The sequence below is a fragment of the Penicillium hordei genome (assembly GCF_028827395.1).
Source record: "Penicillium hordei strain IBT 12815 chromosome Unknown utg000006l_segment0_segment0, whole genome shotgun sequence".
In the NCBI taxonomy this organism is placed as follows: Eukaryota; Fungi; Ascomycota; class Eurotiomycetes; order Eurotiales; family Aspergillaceae; genus Penicillium; species Penicillium hordei.
In genome coordinates this window covers 1,442,934-1,460,683 of record NW_026623147.1, presented here as the reverse complement: position 1 = coordinate 1,460,683, position 17,750 = coordinate 1,442,934, and the positions used below count along the sequence as shown (strand labels likewise).

The following is a 17,750-nucleotide window of genomic DNA, read 5'->3' as shown; positions in this document are numbered from 1 at the left end:
TTCTCAAGTGTCAAGTGGATATAAGCGGGGTAAGTTTAGCGACAGCTAGAGTCTGCCTTGTATTACTCCCAGCGTTAGTATATTGATATATTGAAAGGTATATATCAGACACAGAGGGGAGCAATAGCGCTTCCTGTATATTGGAAACCTCACCTCCAACTCCAAGATGTCACCCAAGAAAGTAGCAATAATCGGTAAGTCCAGAGACCCCGCGGGCACAACTTTATATACCCAGGTGGTATATCCAACCTAACGTTCACATCACATCCTACAGGCGCCGGTCCCTCGGGCCTAGTCACCGCCAAAACCCTGCTTCATAATTTCCCGCGCGGGACATTCTCTCCAATCATCTTCGACAGCCAGGACAAAGTCGGAGGTCTGTGGTCAAGTCACCATCATTCTCCCAATCAGGTCAATACGCCCCCGGTTACACTAGACCCTCGAATGCGGACCAACCTCAGCTGCTTCACGGTTGCTTTTTCGGATCTTGCCTGGGAGTCTGTGATACCTGACGCGGATGTTCCGGTTTTTCCTCAGGCGAGACAGGTTGGAGACTACTTGACCTGTTATTCAGAGCGGTATATTCCAACCCATGTACTTCGGCTAGGGTGTAGAGTGGTAAAGACTATACGAAGGGTTGAGAATGGAGATGATCCGAAGTGGAAGGTCCAGTGGGTTCACGAGAGGTATGTTGGAACTTACTATCCTCGTGTATCACTGTACTCGAACTGGATGTTGAACTCACAGCCATATATAGTACGAAGAAAGCTCAGACGGAATATGAATTACCGGACGATGGAGTGTCTTCAGAAGATTTTGACCTGATTGTCATCGCCTCTGGGTACTTTGCCCAGCAGTATGTTCCAGATATACCAGGTCTAAAGCAATTCCAAAGCCAAGGCCAAATCATCCACAGCTCTTCCCTCCATTATGAGCGAGAGCAGCCATCTTTTAATGAAACCAAAGATGTGAATGGCCAGGTTGTCGTCATCGGCGGCAGCATGTCAGGCGTCGAAGCCGCATCTGCTGTTGCTCTACGCCAATCTTCATCCACACTTTCCACACACAGAATTGAATATCCCCAAGAGACAAAGGTGCACCATATACATTCAAGACCCTTCTGGACTTTACCAACTTATCTCCCACATGAATCTTCCGATGGGAGTCCATCTTTTTTACCCTTGGACTTGGCCATGTATGACCTAGGCCGCCGGCCCCCGGGTCCAATAGACTACGCCTTGGGGCCTATCCCGGAAGAAAAAGCAGTCAAAACAAACAGTTACTTCCAGTCATTGCTCGGAAGTGACTATGAGAAATACGCGCACATGGATTCACCACATGGCGCCGAAGAATCCAGAACCCAGCCACCATGGGTCGCCATAGGCAATGATTACGCCGAGTTCGTCCGATGTGGAGCGATTCAGACATCGATGGGCCGGGTGACTTCTGTGAAATCTGATCCAGATACTAAGCAAGCTTCAGTTCAGTACGAACGGCCCGATGGGGTCACCGAGATGATAGAAAATGTGACGACGATAGTAATGGCCACCGGATTCACGCCGTACAAGTCATTGTCCTTGCTACCAGATGAAGTGTTGACGACCCTTGAATACTCTAAAACGGATCCGTTCTCACCGTTGATTCTCGACAAGGGAGGCACCGTCCGCTCGGAAATCCCCGATATCGGATTCGTCGGATTCTACCGTGGCCCGTACTGGGGCGTGATGGAAATGCAAGCAAGGTTCCTTGGAAAAATATGGAGTGAGGTGAACAACAGTGTGCTCTGTGAAACAGATGACCAAAAGCAAAGCCTTCGCAGTCTCAGATTGGCACACCCGGATTTAGCCCGTGGTCAGTTCCCCATGGGCGACTATGTCGGATTGATGGAGTCGTTCGCCAAGGATTTAGATATTAGTCGCTCAGCACTGGGATCAGGCCATGGTCGGTCTGGGCCCGCTGTTCCTGCGAGGTATACTTTTGTCGATACGCAAACGCCAGGCACAGAGAGTGAGACAGAAAAGACATTAGGTGCTTTGCGCGACGCTCTTGTCCCTGGCCACGAGACAACACGGAAGGCCGCAGCGTCAGCTATCTTTCGGGCTCTGCATGGGACTTGGAAGTCTTCACAGAAAGCAGGTGCTACTCGATGTGAAGCATCTGGGACTTTAGCCTTTTACCCGCGGTACCCAACTAGCACGGCATATGATAGAGAGTATGTCTGTGTGGAGGCAAATGTGGGCTCGACCGTGCGGGAACAGCCTTTGCAAGACAATGTGCGGTTCATTATGCGCTTGGCTGAAGTGGAATCTAAACCTACCACTTCACGAATCGAGATATGGTCATCAGGCTTGGTAGATAGGCTGTCAGCAAATCAACTTATCCAGGTTTGGGAGTTGACGCCTCTATGCCAGGAGAGGAAAGATGGGGCGTCTATTCCTGGGGAATATATAATATCCGCCAAGAGCGTTGATTCGGGTTCTGGGGTCAAGTGTTTGTATACATTCCATTTCAAGGGGGTTTCTATCTTGTCCTGGGAATATGTTGAGACGGACAATTTGGAGGAGAAGGGGGAGTTGACTTCTTATTTCTACACAAGAGACTAAGGATAGAACTAAGATGGGATATTTGAGTACTGAATACAAGGGCAGGCCTGATAGAATGGCTTTTATTGTATAGAAAGAAGAAAAGTTCTATATCAACATATCTATTAGATATTCCAGACCAATGTAACCATCACTTTTTGAAAGTGATCTTTTCTCCATTGCAATGCAAAAAAAAAAAAAAGATCTGACAGTCACCTAACAAGCATCTAGACTCAACTTTCTTGAGCCTCAAAGGAACATCTTGGTTGATCTACAACAATATTTCCCCGATTTGGCAGGTCAGAAAAAGAAAATCCCCCGTGGCGGGTTCCCGGGTACAGCCAGAGGCGAAGAGTCTAGGCGAATCTGTTTGGACGGGGGCAAAGGAGTCATCACCCAGCCAATCACTGCTATGAAGACAGAGGCTTGGTTTAGTCTGGGGGTGGATATCTTCTTTTGATATCCGGGTCTTCGGCCGGGGAATTTTTCTACATTGCTATATTTATCCATATATTCTACATACCTTCACATATATCTTCCTGCAAATATAAAGATCTTAAGCACTGCAGCTCAAAGTCTGCAGTTCCAATCCGAAGAACCCAAATTAGGGTTGTGAAGCTTATACTTTTACATATTCGCCACACCCTCTCGACTACATGAAATATCCTCATATTCTTTGAAATCCTTGAAACTACACATATCTCCAATCCAAAACCCTCCTCCTCAGCCCAATTACAATGTCCCCCAGCAAAGTCTCAAACCCAACCCCAGACACCCTCGACCCAATCTCCACATGGCGCGCCTGGCAGACCCTCACAATAATCTACACAATCCTCCTAAACCGCCAGATCCGCCGACGCTGGCTCCTCGAACAAAAAAGCATGCAAAACAAACCAATCTGCGAACGCTTTCAGCCCTTAATCTTCCTCGAGCCAGTGCCAACCCTTCAAAAGCCCAACACAACCCCAACACCATCCAAAAACGCAACCAACAACCCCTTCAACACAACCACAATGAACAAACTACGCACAAAAGCCGCTCTCCTCCGCGCGCGTGTCGAAAAGGGCAAGGAACTCGCCTCCGAGATCGAGCGTCGCATGGTTCAGAACCCGCCTATTAGGTTTCCGACGCATTTCTGTCATACTTGTGTCCAGGACGGGGAGAGGGTTGAGGTTTTGCTTACGAAGTGTGGACATCGAGTTTGTAGGACTTGTCTTGAGTATGGAGTTGATGGGGATGGGGTTTATGAGTGTAGTATTTGTTTTGCGCCTACGGGATTTGTGGCGCGGAGTCCGCTGGCTTCGGGGAAGGTTTCTGCAATTTTGAAGGAGGTGGATGAGAATGGGGAGGATACGGATGGGGAGTGGGAATTGAGTGATGTTTTGCTTGCTGGTTGTTAAGTTGGGTATGAGAGAGCTGGAGAGGTATATTGCATTTTATATAGCCATATTGGTATTTCTAGCAACACCTTTCATGTTATACTTGGGTGTAAAACCCATAATGAAACCAAAAGTATGAATTTATGTGCAAGGGACAATTTATAACCAAAATAGCCCTCCTGGGCTGGAAGAAGGTGTCCTTCTCCAAGATCCAGTCCAGGTCTAACCAAAAAAAAGAAAGAAACCCAAATATTCTTCCGATGCAGAACACAATCTAGCGAACCTCTATTAACTAGAGTGGACAAACACCAAGAAAAAATCCAAAAATGCATCGTGAGCCATAGCCTGGCCATCCAGGCCATGGGAACGCCTTTTTCGCACCGAAATTGAGAAAGAGGAATCCAAAACGTGGGGACATGATGCCACCGGGGAATGAGAAGGGGGGTCATTATACAGTAATTATGAGAGCCAATGCAAAACAAATAAGCATCTACCCCAAAGCGTGCATGAATCCTGGAGGTGGCAGGAAGAGCAGAGGGTGTGAGGGACAAAGCCCAAGACACGAATTGCAGCAGCAATTCCGAGAGAAATCATATATGATCCTTCTGTCTTCAGCGGTCCTCTGCTCTCTCTCCACCGTCAATGACCATGTTGACTTCCTTGATAGGATGCAGCAACATAGGAGGAAGACACATGCGGCCCTCACCAGCCAGCTCCTGTTGCTCACCGCCGTCATTGTCGACGCGGAGACCAAGCCAGCGGCGCCAGAGGTTCGGCGAGAATCCCGCCGAGTAAAACCAGGTCGTACCACGGAAGTTGTGTTCACGATCGCCGAAGATGGACGTGCGAGCGCCACCAGAAGCTCCGTTGCGACCGGCATTAAACACTGATTCCAGATGGCGGGTCGGCCAGCGGCGGTCGAGGTAGACGGCGTGCGGGACGAAGACAGCCTTGAAGCCGTGGTGCAGCGCGGTGGTCGCCGGCCACATCTCCGAGAACATGCTGTGGCGCTTGAGGCTGCACTCGCGGTGCATAGTGATGAGCAGTTTGCGGGAGATTCGCGACGCGGTGATGATTGCGGTGCGTCGTGGTGGCATGCCCTTCTCCTTGTTGTAGCCTGTTACGTCGTCGCGCAGCAGCCAGGTCGTGCCCTCGGGGTCGTAAAGCGGATTGAAAACGACCAGGTCGGCGTCTTCACCCACGCCCCATTGGTACTGGTCCTTATCCATGCTTGTGGGTGGGATGCCCTCACCCTCGACCTCAAAGATGTCTCGTTCATCGGGGCGCTCGGGACCCCAGATGGACTTGTCGCCCTGTTGCTGCATTGTGCTCCGCGTGTTGCCTCCGTTGCCTGCCGGACCCTTGACAGCGCTCCACATGTTGTTGGCAGAGTTGGTACCGCTCTCAGTCTGCACGCGGACCATCTGCCGGAAGTCTTCCCATGAGCCGTGGACGGACGGAACATAGAACCGGGCATTTCGTTCCCAGAGACCCTTTCGTGGCTGATTCTTCGCCCACTGGCCGACCTTGTCGAAAAGGTGGTACCAGTGCCCCGTGTAACGCGCATCCATCTCCCAGTTCCAGAAGTAATCGTACTCAGGATGTTGGAAAGCGAAATACTGCATGGGCATATACGTGCTGCGGTAGACGCCGTGGATTGGCAAACCGCGAGTCAAGGTCTCCTCCAAACCGGGATACATCAGGGCCATCTGCGGCTCAGACCAGAGAGTTCCCATGCCACGGAACTCCTCTGGCAGCGCATCATCAAGCACACGCTGGTATGTCTCATCATCAGACCAGATCTGAAGGTTGGTATCCTTGACATGAACCAAGAAGTGAATAGTATACTCGCCACCGGACATCAGTGAGAGCTCTGAGATGACAGAGCGCATATACATAATGTCCTCTGGGGTATAGTGGAAGTCGTGCCATGTGCGGATAACCACTGCAGTACGCGGCAGACGCTCAGATCCAACCTTGGGCGGTTCCTGGCGGCTATCTTCCGCAGGTGGCAGGGTGTTCACCTTGGGAACACCCACAGGCATAGAAACAAAGCGGTTGAGACGCGGCTCCGGCAGCTCGTTAAAGCGATGGCGATTGGCCGCGTGACAGCGACGTTGCGCAGCAGCCCAATCCACATGTCGGAAGTCCACTGGCGGGATATCCTCCCACACACGGTCGGCGCCCTCACGATGCCCATCCATGCCCGCGCCAATACCGCCTTTCTTGACCCCGTATCCCAACCCGTATGGACCCAATCGGCTAAATCGATCAAAGCACATGTCGTCCCGAATACCCAACATTGTATTCGAGCCTAGCGCTGGGTCCGGGAAGCCCTTTGGAACTCCGGGGTAGCTTTGGATAGGCGGAACCCGTAGCGAGTTTTTTGCATTGAGGAAGCACTCGCGCTTCTCGCCGTGTTTCTCTATGTATTCCGGCGACTGGTAATCAGGATAAGGATTGAACACATTACTCAACATGTTCGGGGCCAAATCCCTCTTGGCCACTTTGTTGGCGTCCTGCTCTGGCTTCGGCTCATTGTGCTCGTCGTTTTGGTCCGTCCGCAGACCCAGGTCGTCGGAGTCATCACCGGGGTACTCGGGGACATTTTCCGAGCGTGGGACCAAGGCAGATATACCGCCCTCATAGCGATTGAGGAATGGGAAGCTCTCCCACAGCGGCGGCTTCGGGGTGCCGACCTTGGGCAGATCGACGGCGACTTGTTTAACGGAGGTGGAGATGGTAAAGCGGAAGAGGGTGAGGACGAAGAGGACGAGGGCAGCGAAAAGGGCGAAGCAGAGCCAGCGCATGATCCGCTGGGGCACGCGGAAGCCGACGTTAGCTTGGGGGCGGCGAAGACTGCCGCCAGCTACGACGGGCGGCGGGTAGGAGCCCGCGACATTGTTATCGTCCAGCGACTCGTCGTCGGACTCGGGGTCATCGCTCAGGTGGTGGTGGTATGCATGGCGCCCGGAGGTGGGTTGTTTTTCGATGTCTGTTTCTCGTGAATTATAGGGTGATGGGGACTTGTAGGCTGCGGAGTGCCTCCTCGCCTGGACGGTCATGATGCCAGACAAGATGTCAACATTGAATGAGTGGGGTAATTCCAAGGTTGTCCAAAATCACTCAATCAGTGGCGCATCTATTTAAGAAGTGTAATAATAGAATAATCGGTTCAATAATTCCCAAATCAGGGGTGGTTGTTGGAGGGAGGGAGAGGCACGCGATGAGCTGTGTTGTTGATCGTCGGCCTGGCAATGGGACGGCTCAGGCTTGTGTCACTTTAGAGTGATGAAACAGGTAAAAAGAGATGGAAAAAAAGGTGAAAACAATGAAAAGGAGTATGAAATAGTCGAAACAGCGTCAAAGCAGACAATATTCCCGAGCAAAACATGAGATAAACAGCCCTAAAGGGCCCAAGCCGGTATTTTCAGCAGGTAAAGTGCCAAGACCGTTGGCGCTCCAAGAAATGAAGGATTACGCAGTTGTCTCCTCAAATGGACTGGTCCTAGCCCTAGCGGGTCACTTCTTTTTTTAATCTATTTTGGTTCGGATTTTATGGGTTCGATGGTTTTATGGCTTCTATGGCTTTTATGGGTATTATGGGTCTTCTAGACGAATCTACTTGATCTTATGTGTATGCTAGATTTGGGTCACATTGATATCAAAGGGTATACACATTTTTGAAGTATCTAGCTACAACATCATTAGGGAGTGAGTATATCAAAAAAAGGCTACTAATAATATTACTAAAAAGAGAGCTAGGGTCTTTGGTACGTAACATCCTACAAAATATATCCATAAAATTACTCGATTCTCCATGATCAAGTCCCTAAACCTTTATACAACTCAGGCTTTTCCTCTTCCTCGGCATCTTCATACAGATCTTCAAGAGCTCCTCCGTTAACAGCGACATCCTCATAGATTGATCGGTCATCTTCGTCTACCCCGATACAAGCAATGAAAGCCCCAAATTTCAGTAACATCGAGTTGAGAATCAAACGACACATTCGGCCATTGCCATCCATAAATGGGTGGATATTCACGAAAATATGTGCATACTTCGAAGCCAAGGCGATAGAGTCGATTGTTCCATTTGTTGTAACTTCTTTCAAATCGCGCTTGAGCTCGTGGAACATGGACTCCATTTGTATGGAACCAAGGAAGGATGAGGGAATGCATGTAGACCCGCACTAACTTCGATAAACGCCACTATACTCCGTCCAGGGGGTAGTCTCGGCGTCCACTTTATAGGTCAGAATCCTGTGGGCTTCGAGGATTATTTGTTCACTTAGATCCTGGCCACGGATGCACAACTGGTCCATCATAAATTTTGCAGCTTGTGCATGTTGCACAACCTCCCGGCGACTGCGTAGGACAGCCGAAGTGTCTGCTGGAAGGTGTTGGTGGATCAGACTCTCCTTAAAAGACAAGTACTCCTGGTCTTGCTCTTCGATCTCTTCGGGGATTTCTTCACCACGGAAGACCGCAACATAAAGTTCGAGAGTAATATCTGAGCTACTACCAGCTTTCTCAATTTTGTTTGAGCCATACACCATCCATGCAAGGGCGTGCAGGATATGGTTCTCAAATGCCGCTTCTTGGCGAGGGGTGAGTTCGGTTTGAAATAAATCGGACAGCTCATTTGCGATGACAACCTCGCGGAAGACGGTCTCGGGCTCAAAATCTTCGCGGGCTATCTTGAACTCGTAGGAGTCCTCCATGACCACGGTAAAATAGGCCTCGACTCCACGCAGAGTACGAGCAGACATGGTTGTTTGATCGAGGGGAAGTGTAGATTCCATGTGTTGAATAGTATTGAATATGGTTTGGTCAGGCTTGAAGCTGGGTTGTGATTATGATGAGCAGAAGATGTATAGATGTAGATTTGAACCTAAAGGTATCTAACTATGTCTATTCAGGTAATGTCTTTGGTGGGAGAGAAAGAACCTTCGAAGGAACGCGAAGGGAAAGAACTACCTAGATACATGCACTATTACTAGTCAAGGACGACCACTGTACAGTCTATGCTTTTTATCGCCTTCACATACATCTAAAAAGACATCTAAAAAGAACATTCAGAAACAAATCATAGTGTTCTTACATATAACGTCTCTAATATCGATCGGCCGAAATTAGTAAAGTCTTACGTCGTCAAGGATTGTACATAGTAGGCACAGTCAAAATAAGGTTGTGAGCCTCCGTATCCGCCAAGGATAGTGCATTTTCCACCAAATTCTCCTGCTTCTATAAGCCCTGGGGGGTGCTTAATAGATATGTCAGCACGGGCTTAACTTAGCCCCTTCCTCGACCTTCGAAGCCCCATCACACTTTTCTATAGCACTCCCCAGGTGACTGTTTTACAAAATTACAAGGCCAATTATTGCTAGAATTCCTTGGGTCGATTTGAAACGCAACATGCACACCTTTTCATGCTCTCGATCCCAGAATATGAGCTTCTTTATGTCTCGCCTAGGCAGACGACACTTCATATCTCGCTCTCCTGAGCTCTATCCCAAGACACAGTACAATCAAAGTAATCGGATTTGGAGCACACAATAATCCTATCGAAATGCGGTAAATAGCAGGTTCTTTCTCTTCCAGGAAAGAAGATCTCCGAGGAAGATCTACACCGATACACCAAGCACCAGTGGCTGTGGCTGTAGCTGTAGCTGCACATTTCATTTTCGGTTTTTGACGATAATTGTAACTTGATTCGAATTCCAAGGTTCAATGGAGAAAAAATAGTTGTCCAAGCGTTATGTGAACTTTAACCTACAGCAACTAGTTCGGGTTGCCGTCAGTGTTTGCTAGGGAGCTCAATCCTGTGCGTTGCTGTCCTGAGGAACTTGCAATATAATAACATGCTAATGCTCACACTAGGCACTAGAGTTACAAAGTGTACAGAAGCCCTACACAACAAGGCATTTAGTTTGACAATGGATAACGGTTGCGAAGTTTTCGCATAGCTCTCGAATCCCAACGCCGGGCCTGCTCGTCTCACGATTACTTCCCAGATCGCCACACGCAAGCTGGTGGGATTTCTGATTCGTGTTTTCTACATACAATATAATTTAACTCTACAGCTTTCCGACGTGCTGAAAATCCCTTTTCCTCGAGTTCTAGCACGGTCCTTTGACTCGGCAAGTAGTCCTGTGGGGATTGAGTATGTCTTTGAAGAAAAAGCGCCCGGTGTTTGCCTGGGCTCTGTTTAGAATCAATGGCCTCGAAAGTCAACGCTCCAATTGATCACCCAAGTGGTTGATATTCAAATCACTTTAATCCGTGCGACTCTCGATATGCACGGCTGTATTTACTTCAAAAACAATCCCCCCGTTATTAGTCTGTCCTCTAATGAAACCAGTTTGGCTCATCACGGGTGTGTGGGAAACCGCCATTTGTTTTCTATTTTGCCTTCGTGAATCACTCGTGTCGCTCGTTGCTCACTTGAAACGGCTTGTCCCAGGCGTACCATGTCCGATCAATTTTACCAATGAGGATGTTGATCTTCATTCCAAGGAAGAGGAGAATATAAATGGGGTTGGGAAATTGCTGACATGCTTCCAAAATGAAGCCGTGCTCCCGGTGGATGGCATGGTCGATCTCAAAGACTATGAGACAGCCCTTATGAACAGCTGGAAATTCAAAGACGTCTTCATCAGATTGGCCAAAGATGACGAAATTATTCACAAAGCTCTGGCCATATCAGTAACCCGCAGACACCGATGGTTTGTGATCGATCAACGCGGCAACGCGTCTTCGGCAGTCAGAGTTGAGTATATTTATACCGTTCATTCAGGCAGTTACATGCGTTTTGTCCTATAAAGCTGGGGCATTCTATGGAAGTCCACTAGCCCTAATTATGTGGATAATCCTACTGCAATGCATATTGTACATGTAGCACATTATCTCAAAGTTCTTGGCTAGACATTGCGGTAAGATAGAAGCTTCATTACTGTACTTTAACCATAAGAACTAAAATATAAACAACCTCGGAATGGCCGCCAAAGCCTCGAGTGCTATAGTCCAACACGTGATGGTACCTGAGCCCGGACTGAAATTTACTGCGGCCGACTCAGCCCTACAGGCCTCCTAAAGCGGCCAAAATAGGAAAGCAGATAGAAAGCAAATGGAAATTTCGAAGTTTCTGCTCATTTGTTCCTTTCTTGTTCTCTCCTTCTCTCCTTGCCCAATCTGAGATCCTGAGATTTTACAATTTTGAGTACTTATACAGATCTCTGGGGGGGTTCCAAGGCAGAGAAGTAATTTTGGAGTGGCGACGTCGGAGAGAAGAAAAAAAAAACAAATGAGGCTAATAGCATAGCGTAGAGGAAAAAGAGCCGTTTGAAGAGAGAACATCAAAAGAAGTAGCGAACCAGTTGCAGAACCCCTTTCCTTGCAGAGATCAATGTCATGTGTGGCCAAAGAACTCCCCGCCATCGTCATCATCAATCCATCATTTGCAGATTTCGGTATTCTCCATCCAGCTACACGTCCGATTCGCATTCGCATTATAGACCTTAATCGCGGTTGGTTTTCCGGAGCGCATCGGCGAGCCACTCCAGACCCTCGTACAGACCGTCACCAGTAGTGGCGCAGGTAGATTGGATGAACTAGATCGATCGTTAGTGAACCTGTAGATATCGCATGTATGAAGGATGTCACTTACCCAAGCACGACGGGTAAGGCTCTGAAGACCAAGCTGCTGCGTGATCTCGGCGGGGCTCATGGCGTTCTAGACAAAAGCGGGGGAGGTCAGCATAACATTTCATCTAACAAACATTCTCCGATAATCCAAATCCTTACCGGCAAATCCTGCTTGTTGGCGAACACCAGGAGGAGAGCATCGCGGAGCTCATCCTCGTTCAACATGCGCTGCAACTCCTCACGGGCCTCGACGATACGATCGCGATCGTTGCTGTCAACCACGAAGATGATACCCTGGGTGTTCTGGAAGTAGTGGCGCCACAGAGGACGAATCTTATCCTGACCACCGACATCCCACACGGTGAACTGAATGTTCTTGTATTCGACCGTCTCGACGTTGAATCCTGCATTAGGCGTCAGTTTCCGGGAAGGGGTTTCGACATTTCTCCCACACGGCCTGATGAAATTGCGAAGAGCGCATCACGGTGTCGGCGGTAGATGGGTCGGGGAGCGGACTAACCAATCGTGGGAATAGTGGTGACGATTTCACCGAGCTTGAGTTTGTACAGGATGGTGGTCTTACCGGCGGCGTCAAGACCGACCATCAGGATGCGCATCTCCTTGCGACCCCATAGCCGGTCAAACAACCGCGAGAAAGTAATACCCATATTGTCGGTAGCGAGAAATCCCTCGGATCCTGAGGAGTGGATAGGTCAGAGAGATATCGAGTTGATGTGGTTGAAAGGGGAAAAGCGGAGGGGTTAGAAAACGTGTTGTGGACTTGTCGGTCAGAGATCCAGGGGGGGGGCAAGTCTGGGCACGAGCCAGTCAAAACCGGATCAACCACTTACCGGCAGAAAAAGGTATAAGATTTGGTTTAGAAGTAAAGAGCACAAGTTCAGGGGAATTATCGAAAAGAGAAGTCAGAAGGGGAAATGGGGTTTCGTTTTTTGTTTTGAATACGCAGAAATACGACCGATGGCGGTGGGCGTAGTCTTCGTCAGCTGTTTTCCTGGGGAGCACGCAACGGCAACACCACGTTTTGAAAATGAGGCTGAGAGAAAAAAAAGAAATAACTTATGATTCTACAGGTTCAAGTACATATATGTATGATACTTATTATAATAGTTCTGCCTATATAGATGGAAACGTATATGTTTTCTAGGAAGAGGACACCGTGTTGGCCCCGTAAGTGAAATACCAAAGGGAGTTCCCTCCCCCGGGCTAAGACCCTCAAAAAACGGTCCCACTGTGTCTGATAGGCCCGACTGATAGGCCCGAACTTCCACACTTATCTTGCCTGCGTAATTTTCTGGGTCCTCTCTCTTTGGTTCTTCCGTGGTCTCTCCTATTCTCCTATTGTTCTGATCGTCGTGATATTTTCTGGCGAGACGTCCGGAAGAATGTTCGTACCATAGACCGGTAAATCGTCTTACCTTCTACGGTATCGCTGGCGTAACCGAAAACGGTCAAGAGCAAGATGGTTGTAACGAAGATCACCGCGAAACTGACCCAGTACTGCGCCTTAGTGTATCCGTTCTTCACACCAATGAGTTCTGTCGAGAAGTATGCACTCATCAAGCTAACGGGCAGGAACAAAATGGTTGCCTTGGCTAGCAGAATAGTGATCCGAGTGAGCTTCTCAACTGCCTGCGAGTCCTTGAGCGCAATCAAATTGAAATTCTAGGCCATGTCAACACTGTTCTCGGAATAAAGATCGGCAAAATACCCACCAGGAATGTCAAGGACTCTTTCTCATTGAGGCAGTTCTCAATCTCGCTCAAACAGTACAGATTGATGCGATCAACCAACCGTTCGAAGCGCGCCACAGCTGTCGAGCTCAACTGCACCCCAACCGATTTCTCAGTTGTGTTATGAAAACCGGGGTTGCTCACGACACTCGACTGGCGCATATCCACAAACTCCATATCGCCAAAGGTGGCTCCATACGAGAGCGCAGTTGGTTGCGCCGAACGCGCTTCGTCGCGAAGCATGCGTTGCCGTTGCAAGAGTCGCCGCATGATAAGCTCATAGCTTTGGTACAATCGTTTGAGAACGGCGAGTCGTCGGCCCAGCCAGTGCAACTCGTTCACCAAATCCACTATCGGACGATGGAGCATTTGGCTTCTCTGCGCGGAGTTAGTCACAGTCAGAACACATCAACAAAAACGTGATACAAGGACGACACTCACCAATTCCTCCAAAGCAACACCATATTTGTGTTCTCGCTTCGCGATAAGTCCATAACTTGATACCCAGTCATCGAAGATATAATAGAAGAGCAAACTCGGCCCATCTTCTTGCTTGATATTGGCTTGATCCGGTCCGAGGTCACTAAAATGGCGCACCCGGATGGTGATTAGCGACTCGCTCTCGGACATGGCAAAGTGCTGTCTCGAAACGCCAGCGAAAATAAAGCGAATGTTTCTGCGCACAATGTCGAGGACTGGCTTGGCTTCGTCTATCGGCACTCCCTGCTGTCTTGCGAACGGGTTCTCTTGGATTGATATTATTGTGCCTGCAAACAAGTCAGCGCTGCACTCGAGGCTCGGGGAATGGGGTATCGCCGTTCGGCTCATACCATCATCACATTGGATCAGCCAGGTCCAAAGCCGTTTTCCGTCCGGGAGATCTTTGCCATTCGGTTGTGATAGTGTGGGGATCACAAACAACGTATTATAGCCGATACATGTGTCTGATGGATTGTTTAATGTTCATCCGACTCAATTTTGGGATGTTATACTTACATCGAGGACCATGATCCACGGAAGAGAAATGCCAAATTTGATCCGTGACTTGTGCAAAGGTGAGGTTCTTGAATGATGCCGACTGGCGCGATTTATCTAGATCGGCGAGATGTTTGAGTGCATTCTCCGCATCATCCACTTCGTGCTGGAACGACGGCGCAATACTAGGTGATTGCGAGGTCCTTTTGGTTGGTAATGGTGTAGGTGTAGTTTTGGGTGCAGGATGCACTGGCTCTGTGCACATCATCCCCTGTAGTCGTTCTGATACCCCATACTGTTTGGTAATCGCCTAGGAAATCCATGGTCAGTCATTACTGCTCATGGGAATGAAATTGAACATCCTACCCTTATGCTTTCTTTCTGCTCCTCTGGTGCCCATATATTACTATAATCAGGATGTCAGGATACACTCAACTACATTTGAGTACTTAATTCTTACATCCACCGTGTACCGAAACATTTGTCTCTCTGTATCATGTCAGGTCACGGCTATTGGATAGTCTTTACAATCAACCAAGATGAATGTCGTGAAACAAACGTACCGGTTTACTCAGCAATAGTTTCAGTTCATTGGTGCCTAGATCAGATGCACACCAGGCCTCTTCGTTCCCGAAATCGAGTACAAAGTTCTGAGTAAGAGGATCCTCTAGGCAGCGCATAGCAGTGTAAAACTGCGTCTTATCGTCGATATTCTTGAACTTTTCCACAAACGCGCCCTCATCGTCAAAACTTGAGTAGTAGTCCTGAGGCGCAGTTGAGTCGCGTGAATCTGTTGTATGAGACATGATAAAGCAAAGCAAACTGCCCGGGTGGTTTTTCAGACGCTGAATTTGGAGGAAATGACTTGTAAATAGGCCACAAAATTAATAGTCAATAGTCGAAAGATCTGCTGTCAAATCAGGAGGGGGTATCGGGTGCGCATGTGGTCATATAACGTTATGAAATGTAAACCCGAAGTATATCACAAAAAGAATAAGCAGAAAGTCAAGTCTAAATATTCTAATCTCACTGGGGTGCAGCCTCAATTAAATCAAAATGCAAGGCAATGGCCCTCAACGCCAAAGGGGGGTTGGGTGACCAGTCATCTGAGGCTGACGCTGCCGCCGGTCACGTTTAAGCGCTGCGATCATCTGCAGCCCCCGCAGACCATGTCAAGTTTGTTTCACCTGTCGATATTTATCCTAAAATAGATAAAATAGCTCCCTATTTGCTCATTTTTGGGGCTGCTATGTTATGTACCCGTCTACTTAGCGAAAGCTTGTGTGTTTATCGGTCATTCAGACTATTCAATATATATTGAACCGAGGTCAGGAGATGCTGATGACGCGGAGTCTTGAAGATCTTTCTAGGTGGGTATATATATTGTATGTATTCAATAATCAATACAATGTAGGTCAGTTTGTGAAAATGATTCTATTCACTCGGCCGGGCTACTATGTTCCTATTTAATACAGACTTGTGCTTGCGGCTGATCTAGATCTTCGGGATATCCGCAAAACAATGTAACTATCTAAGTACACATGAGATCAATCCTAACCACTATCGCCACACAATAGTATTATTAAATGACAAATTTCCTTTCAGGAACAATGAAATAGGATAAACAACAGAGTAATGATCGCTACGATATAAGCGGGTCGGCCATGTGGCGGACCGATGCTTCTATATTGTACATCCACAGTACAATAATGAATGAACGTACCTACATAAATCATAGATAACTGTGAACTCTGAATTATGAATTCCTTACGGTCTATATTCCCATCTAGGAATTGGATCCATTCCTGTTGGAAGTAACGACAAGGATTCCAGATGTAGTAATGACTAAGGCGTAATAGGCAAGGCTCGGCGGTTACTTGGAGCAGTAGCAATGTTGACATGGTCAAGTAATATTGAGAGATGTCAGGGTCACCAATATTGTTATTCAAGCCGAGCCGACAGTTGCTAATGCAATTATTTGTATGAGTGAGTGGAATTGAAGTGAGGGTGAAGTCCGTGGATGTATTGACCAGTCAACGTGACGTTGGCGCAAAAGTTGCTCTATGGGATGGGGTTCGACAACTTTAATGAGATCTAAGTATAATCCTATAGCAACGACAAACGCTATCGTATCCTCAGTCATTCAGCGTACGTCTTGCTGAAATTGGAGCAGTAATATTGCATGTTTATGCCTCAGGCCATAGAATGAGTCAGCAAGCAAAAAATCCCATCTAGGGCACCGCTAATACTAATATAGACTAGCGCAAGTCCACACCCACAAGCGGAGAAATTCACGGCCCTCGACAATTTCTTTTCTCAAGCATTCAGCGCAGAGCCATACCATAAGAATTTCAACTTCTTTTGGAAGACTGTAGCAATCATGTCCAAGATCACAGTCGGTACGTTTCACCTTATGCTCTCACCTACATGGTCTTGCCACTAACTGCTCTTGTCTCATTACAGCCGGAGTGCGCCAGAATGTCGAGAACCTTCTCAACTACTCTCTCAATGAGAAGAAGCGTAACTTCAACGAGACCGTTGAGCTTCAGATCGGCCTGAAGAACTACGATCCCCAGCGTGACAAGCGTTTCTCCGGCACCATCAAGCTGCCCACCGTCCCCCGCCCCAACATGGCCATCTGGTGCGTTTTTCATCGACAACCCCTCTCGCAGCGCAAAATTTTACATCCGTTTACGATGCGCGACGGCGAAGGAAATGTACACCTCGTTTGAACACAGAAGCTAACGCACGAAATCTATAGTATTCTTGGTGACCAGCACGATCTTGACCGTGCTAAGCACCACAACATCGATGCCATGTCCGTTGACGATCTCAAGAAGCTCAACAAGAACAAGAAGCTCATCAAGAAGCTTGCTCGCAAGTACGATGCCTTCCTTGCTTCCGAGGGTCTGATCAAGCAGATTCCCCGTCTCCTCGGTCCCGGTCTCTCCAAGGCCGGAAAGTTCCCTACCCCCGTCTCCCACGCTGAGGACATGGCCGCCAAGGTCACCGACGTCAAGTCCACCATCAAGTTCCAGCTCAAGAAGGTTCTGTGCCTCGGTGTTGCCATCGGTAACGTCGAGATGGAGAAGGAGGCCCTTGTTGCCAACCTGATGCTCGCCATCAACTACCTCGTCTCCCTCCTCAAGAAGGGCTGGCAGAACGTTGGCAGTCTTGTCATCAAGGCTTCCATGTCTCCCCCCCACCGTGTCTACTAGATTATCTGTCGCTTAACTGCGCCGGTGTTTTCTAGTTTGGGCCTGAGAACTGGGTTTATGTCATAGTCTCACGACTGAAAAAAAAATATGAAGCTCATGATAGGTCTCACTTTTCTATCTCCACACCGAATATTAGTTCTGGTACACTGTAGCTGTAGATAAATCTTAAAACGTATTGTAAATCGCTCATTATATGAA

General features: G+C 48.2%; 7 protein-coding genes across 7 annotated transcripts; 3 read left to right on the top strand and 4 right to left on the bottom strand.

The window, feature by feature from the left end:
• Positions 1–166: 166 nt before the first annotated feature.
• On the top strand, positions 167–2,603 carry N7537_011246 (uncharacterized protein; the record flags this gene model as incomplete). Its single annotated transcript, XM_056902300.1, has 3 exons — positions 167–194; positions 275–686; positions 758–2,603. The coding sequence occupies 3 exons, from the start codon at positions 167–169 to the stop codon at positions 2,601–2,603; spliced, it is 2,286 nt and encodes a 761-aa protein (XP_056747587.1).
• A 716-nt stretch (positions 2,604–3,319) lies between these two features.
• Positions 3,320–3,982, top strand: N7537_011245 (uncharacterized protein; the record flags this gene model as incomplete). Its single annotated transcript, XM_056902299.1, has 1 exon — positions 3,320–3,982. One exon carries the CDS (start codon positions 3,320–3,322, stop codon positions 3,980–3,982), a length of 663 nt encoding a protein of 220 aa, XP_056747586.1.
• A 590-nt stretch (positions 3,983–4,572) lies between these two features.
• On the bottom strand, positions 4,573–7,026 carry N7537_011244 (DUF3405 domain-containing protein; the record flags this gene model as incomplete). Its single annotated transcript, XM_056902298.1, has 1 exon — positions 4,573–7,026. One exon carries the CDS (start codon positions 7,024–7,026, stop codon positions 4,573–4,575), a length of 2,454 nt encoding a protein of 817 aa, XP_056747585.1.
• A 759-nt stretch (positions 7,027–7,785) lies between these two features.
• N7537_011243 (uncharacterized protein) lies at positions 7,786–8,109 on the bottom strand (the record flags this gene model as incomplete). The annotated part of the gene is made up of 1 exon (XM_056902297.1): positions 7,786–8,109. One exon carries the CDS (start codon positions 8,107–8,109, stop codon positions 7,786–7,788), a length of 324 nt encoding a protein of 107 aa, XP_056747584.1.
• A 45-nt stretch (positions 8,110–8,154) lies between these two features.
• N7537_011242 (uncharacterized protein) lies at positions 8,155–8,766 on the bottom strand (the record flags this gene model as incomplete). The annotated part of the gene is made up of 1 exon (XM_056902296.1): positions 8,155–8,766. The coding sequence occupies one exon, from the start codon at positions 8,764–8,766 to the stop codon at positions 8,155–8,157; it is 612 nt and encodes a 203-aa protein (XP_056747583.1).
• Positions 8,767–11,481: 2,715 nt separating this feature from the next.
• Positions 11,482–15,140, bottom strand: N7537_011241 (uncharacterized protein; the record flags this gene model as incomplete). Its single annotated transcript, XM_056902295.1, has 12 exons — positions 11,482–11,574; positions 11,631–11,696; positions 11,768–12,012; positions 12,129–12,305; positions 13,045–13,291; positions 13,342–13,737; positions 13,801–14,126; positions 14,190–14,303; positions 14,356–14,644; positions 14,701–14,740; positions 14,795–14,823; positions 14,898–15,140. The coding sequence occupies 12 exons, from the start codon at positions 15,138–15,140 to the stop codon at positions 11,482–11,484; spliced, it is 2,265 nt and encodes a 754-aa protein (XP_056747582.1).
• Positions 15,141–16,323: 1,183 nt separating this feature from the next.
• Positions 16,324–17,661, top strand: N7537_011240 (60S ribosomal uL1 domain-containing protein; the record flags this gene model as incomplete). Its single annotated transcript, XM_056902294.1, has 5 exons — positions 16,324–16,407; positions 16,447–16,482; positions 16,592–16,733; positions 16,798–16,975; positions 17,096–17,661. Coding segments are annotated over 5 exons (897 nt in total), but the record flags the coding sequence as incomplete, so codon positions are not given.
• Between the last annotated feature and the right edge of the window lie 89 nt (positions 17,662–17,750).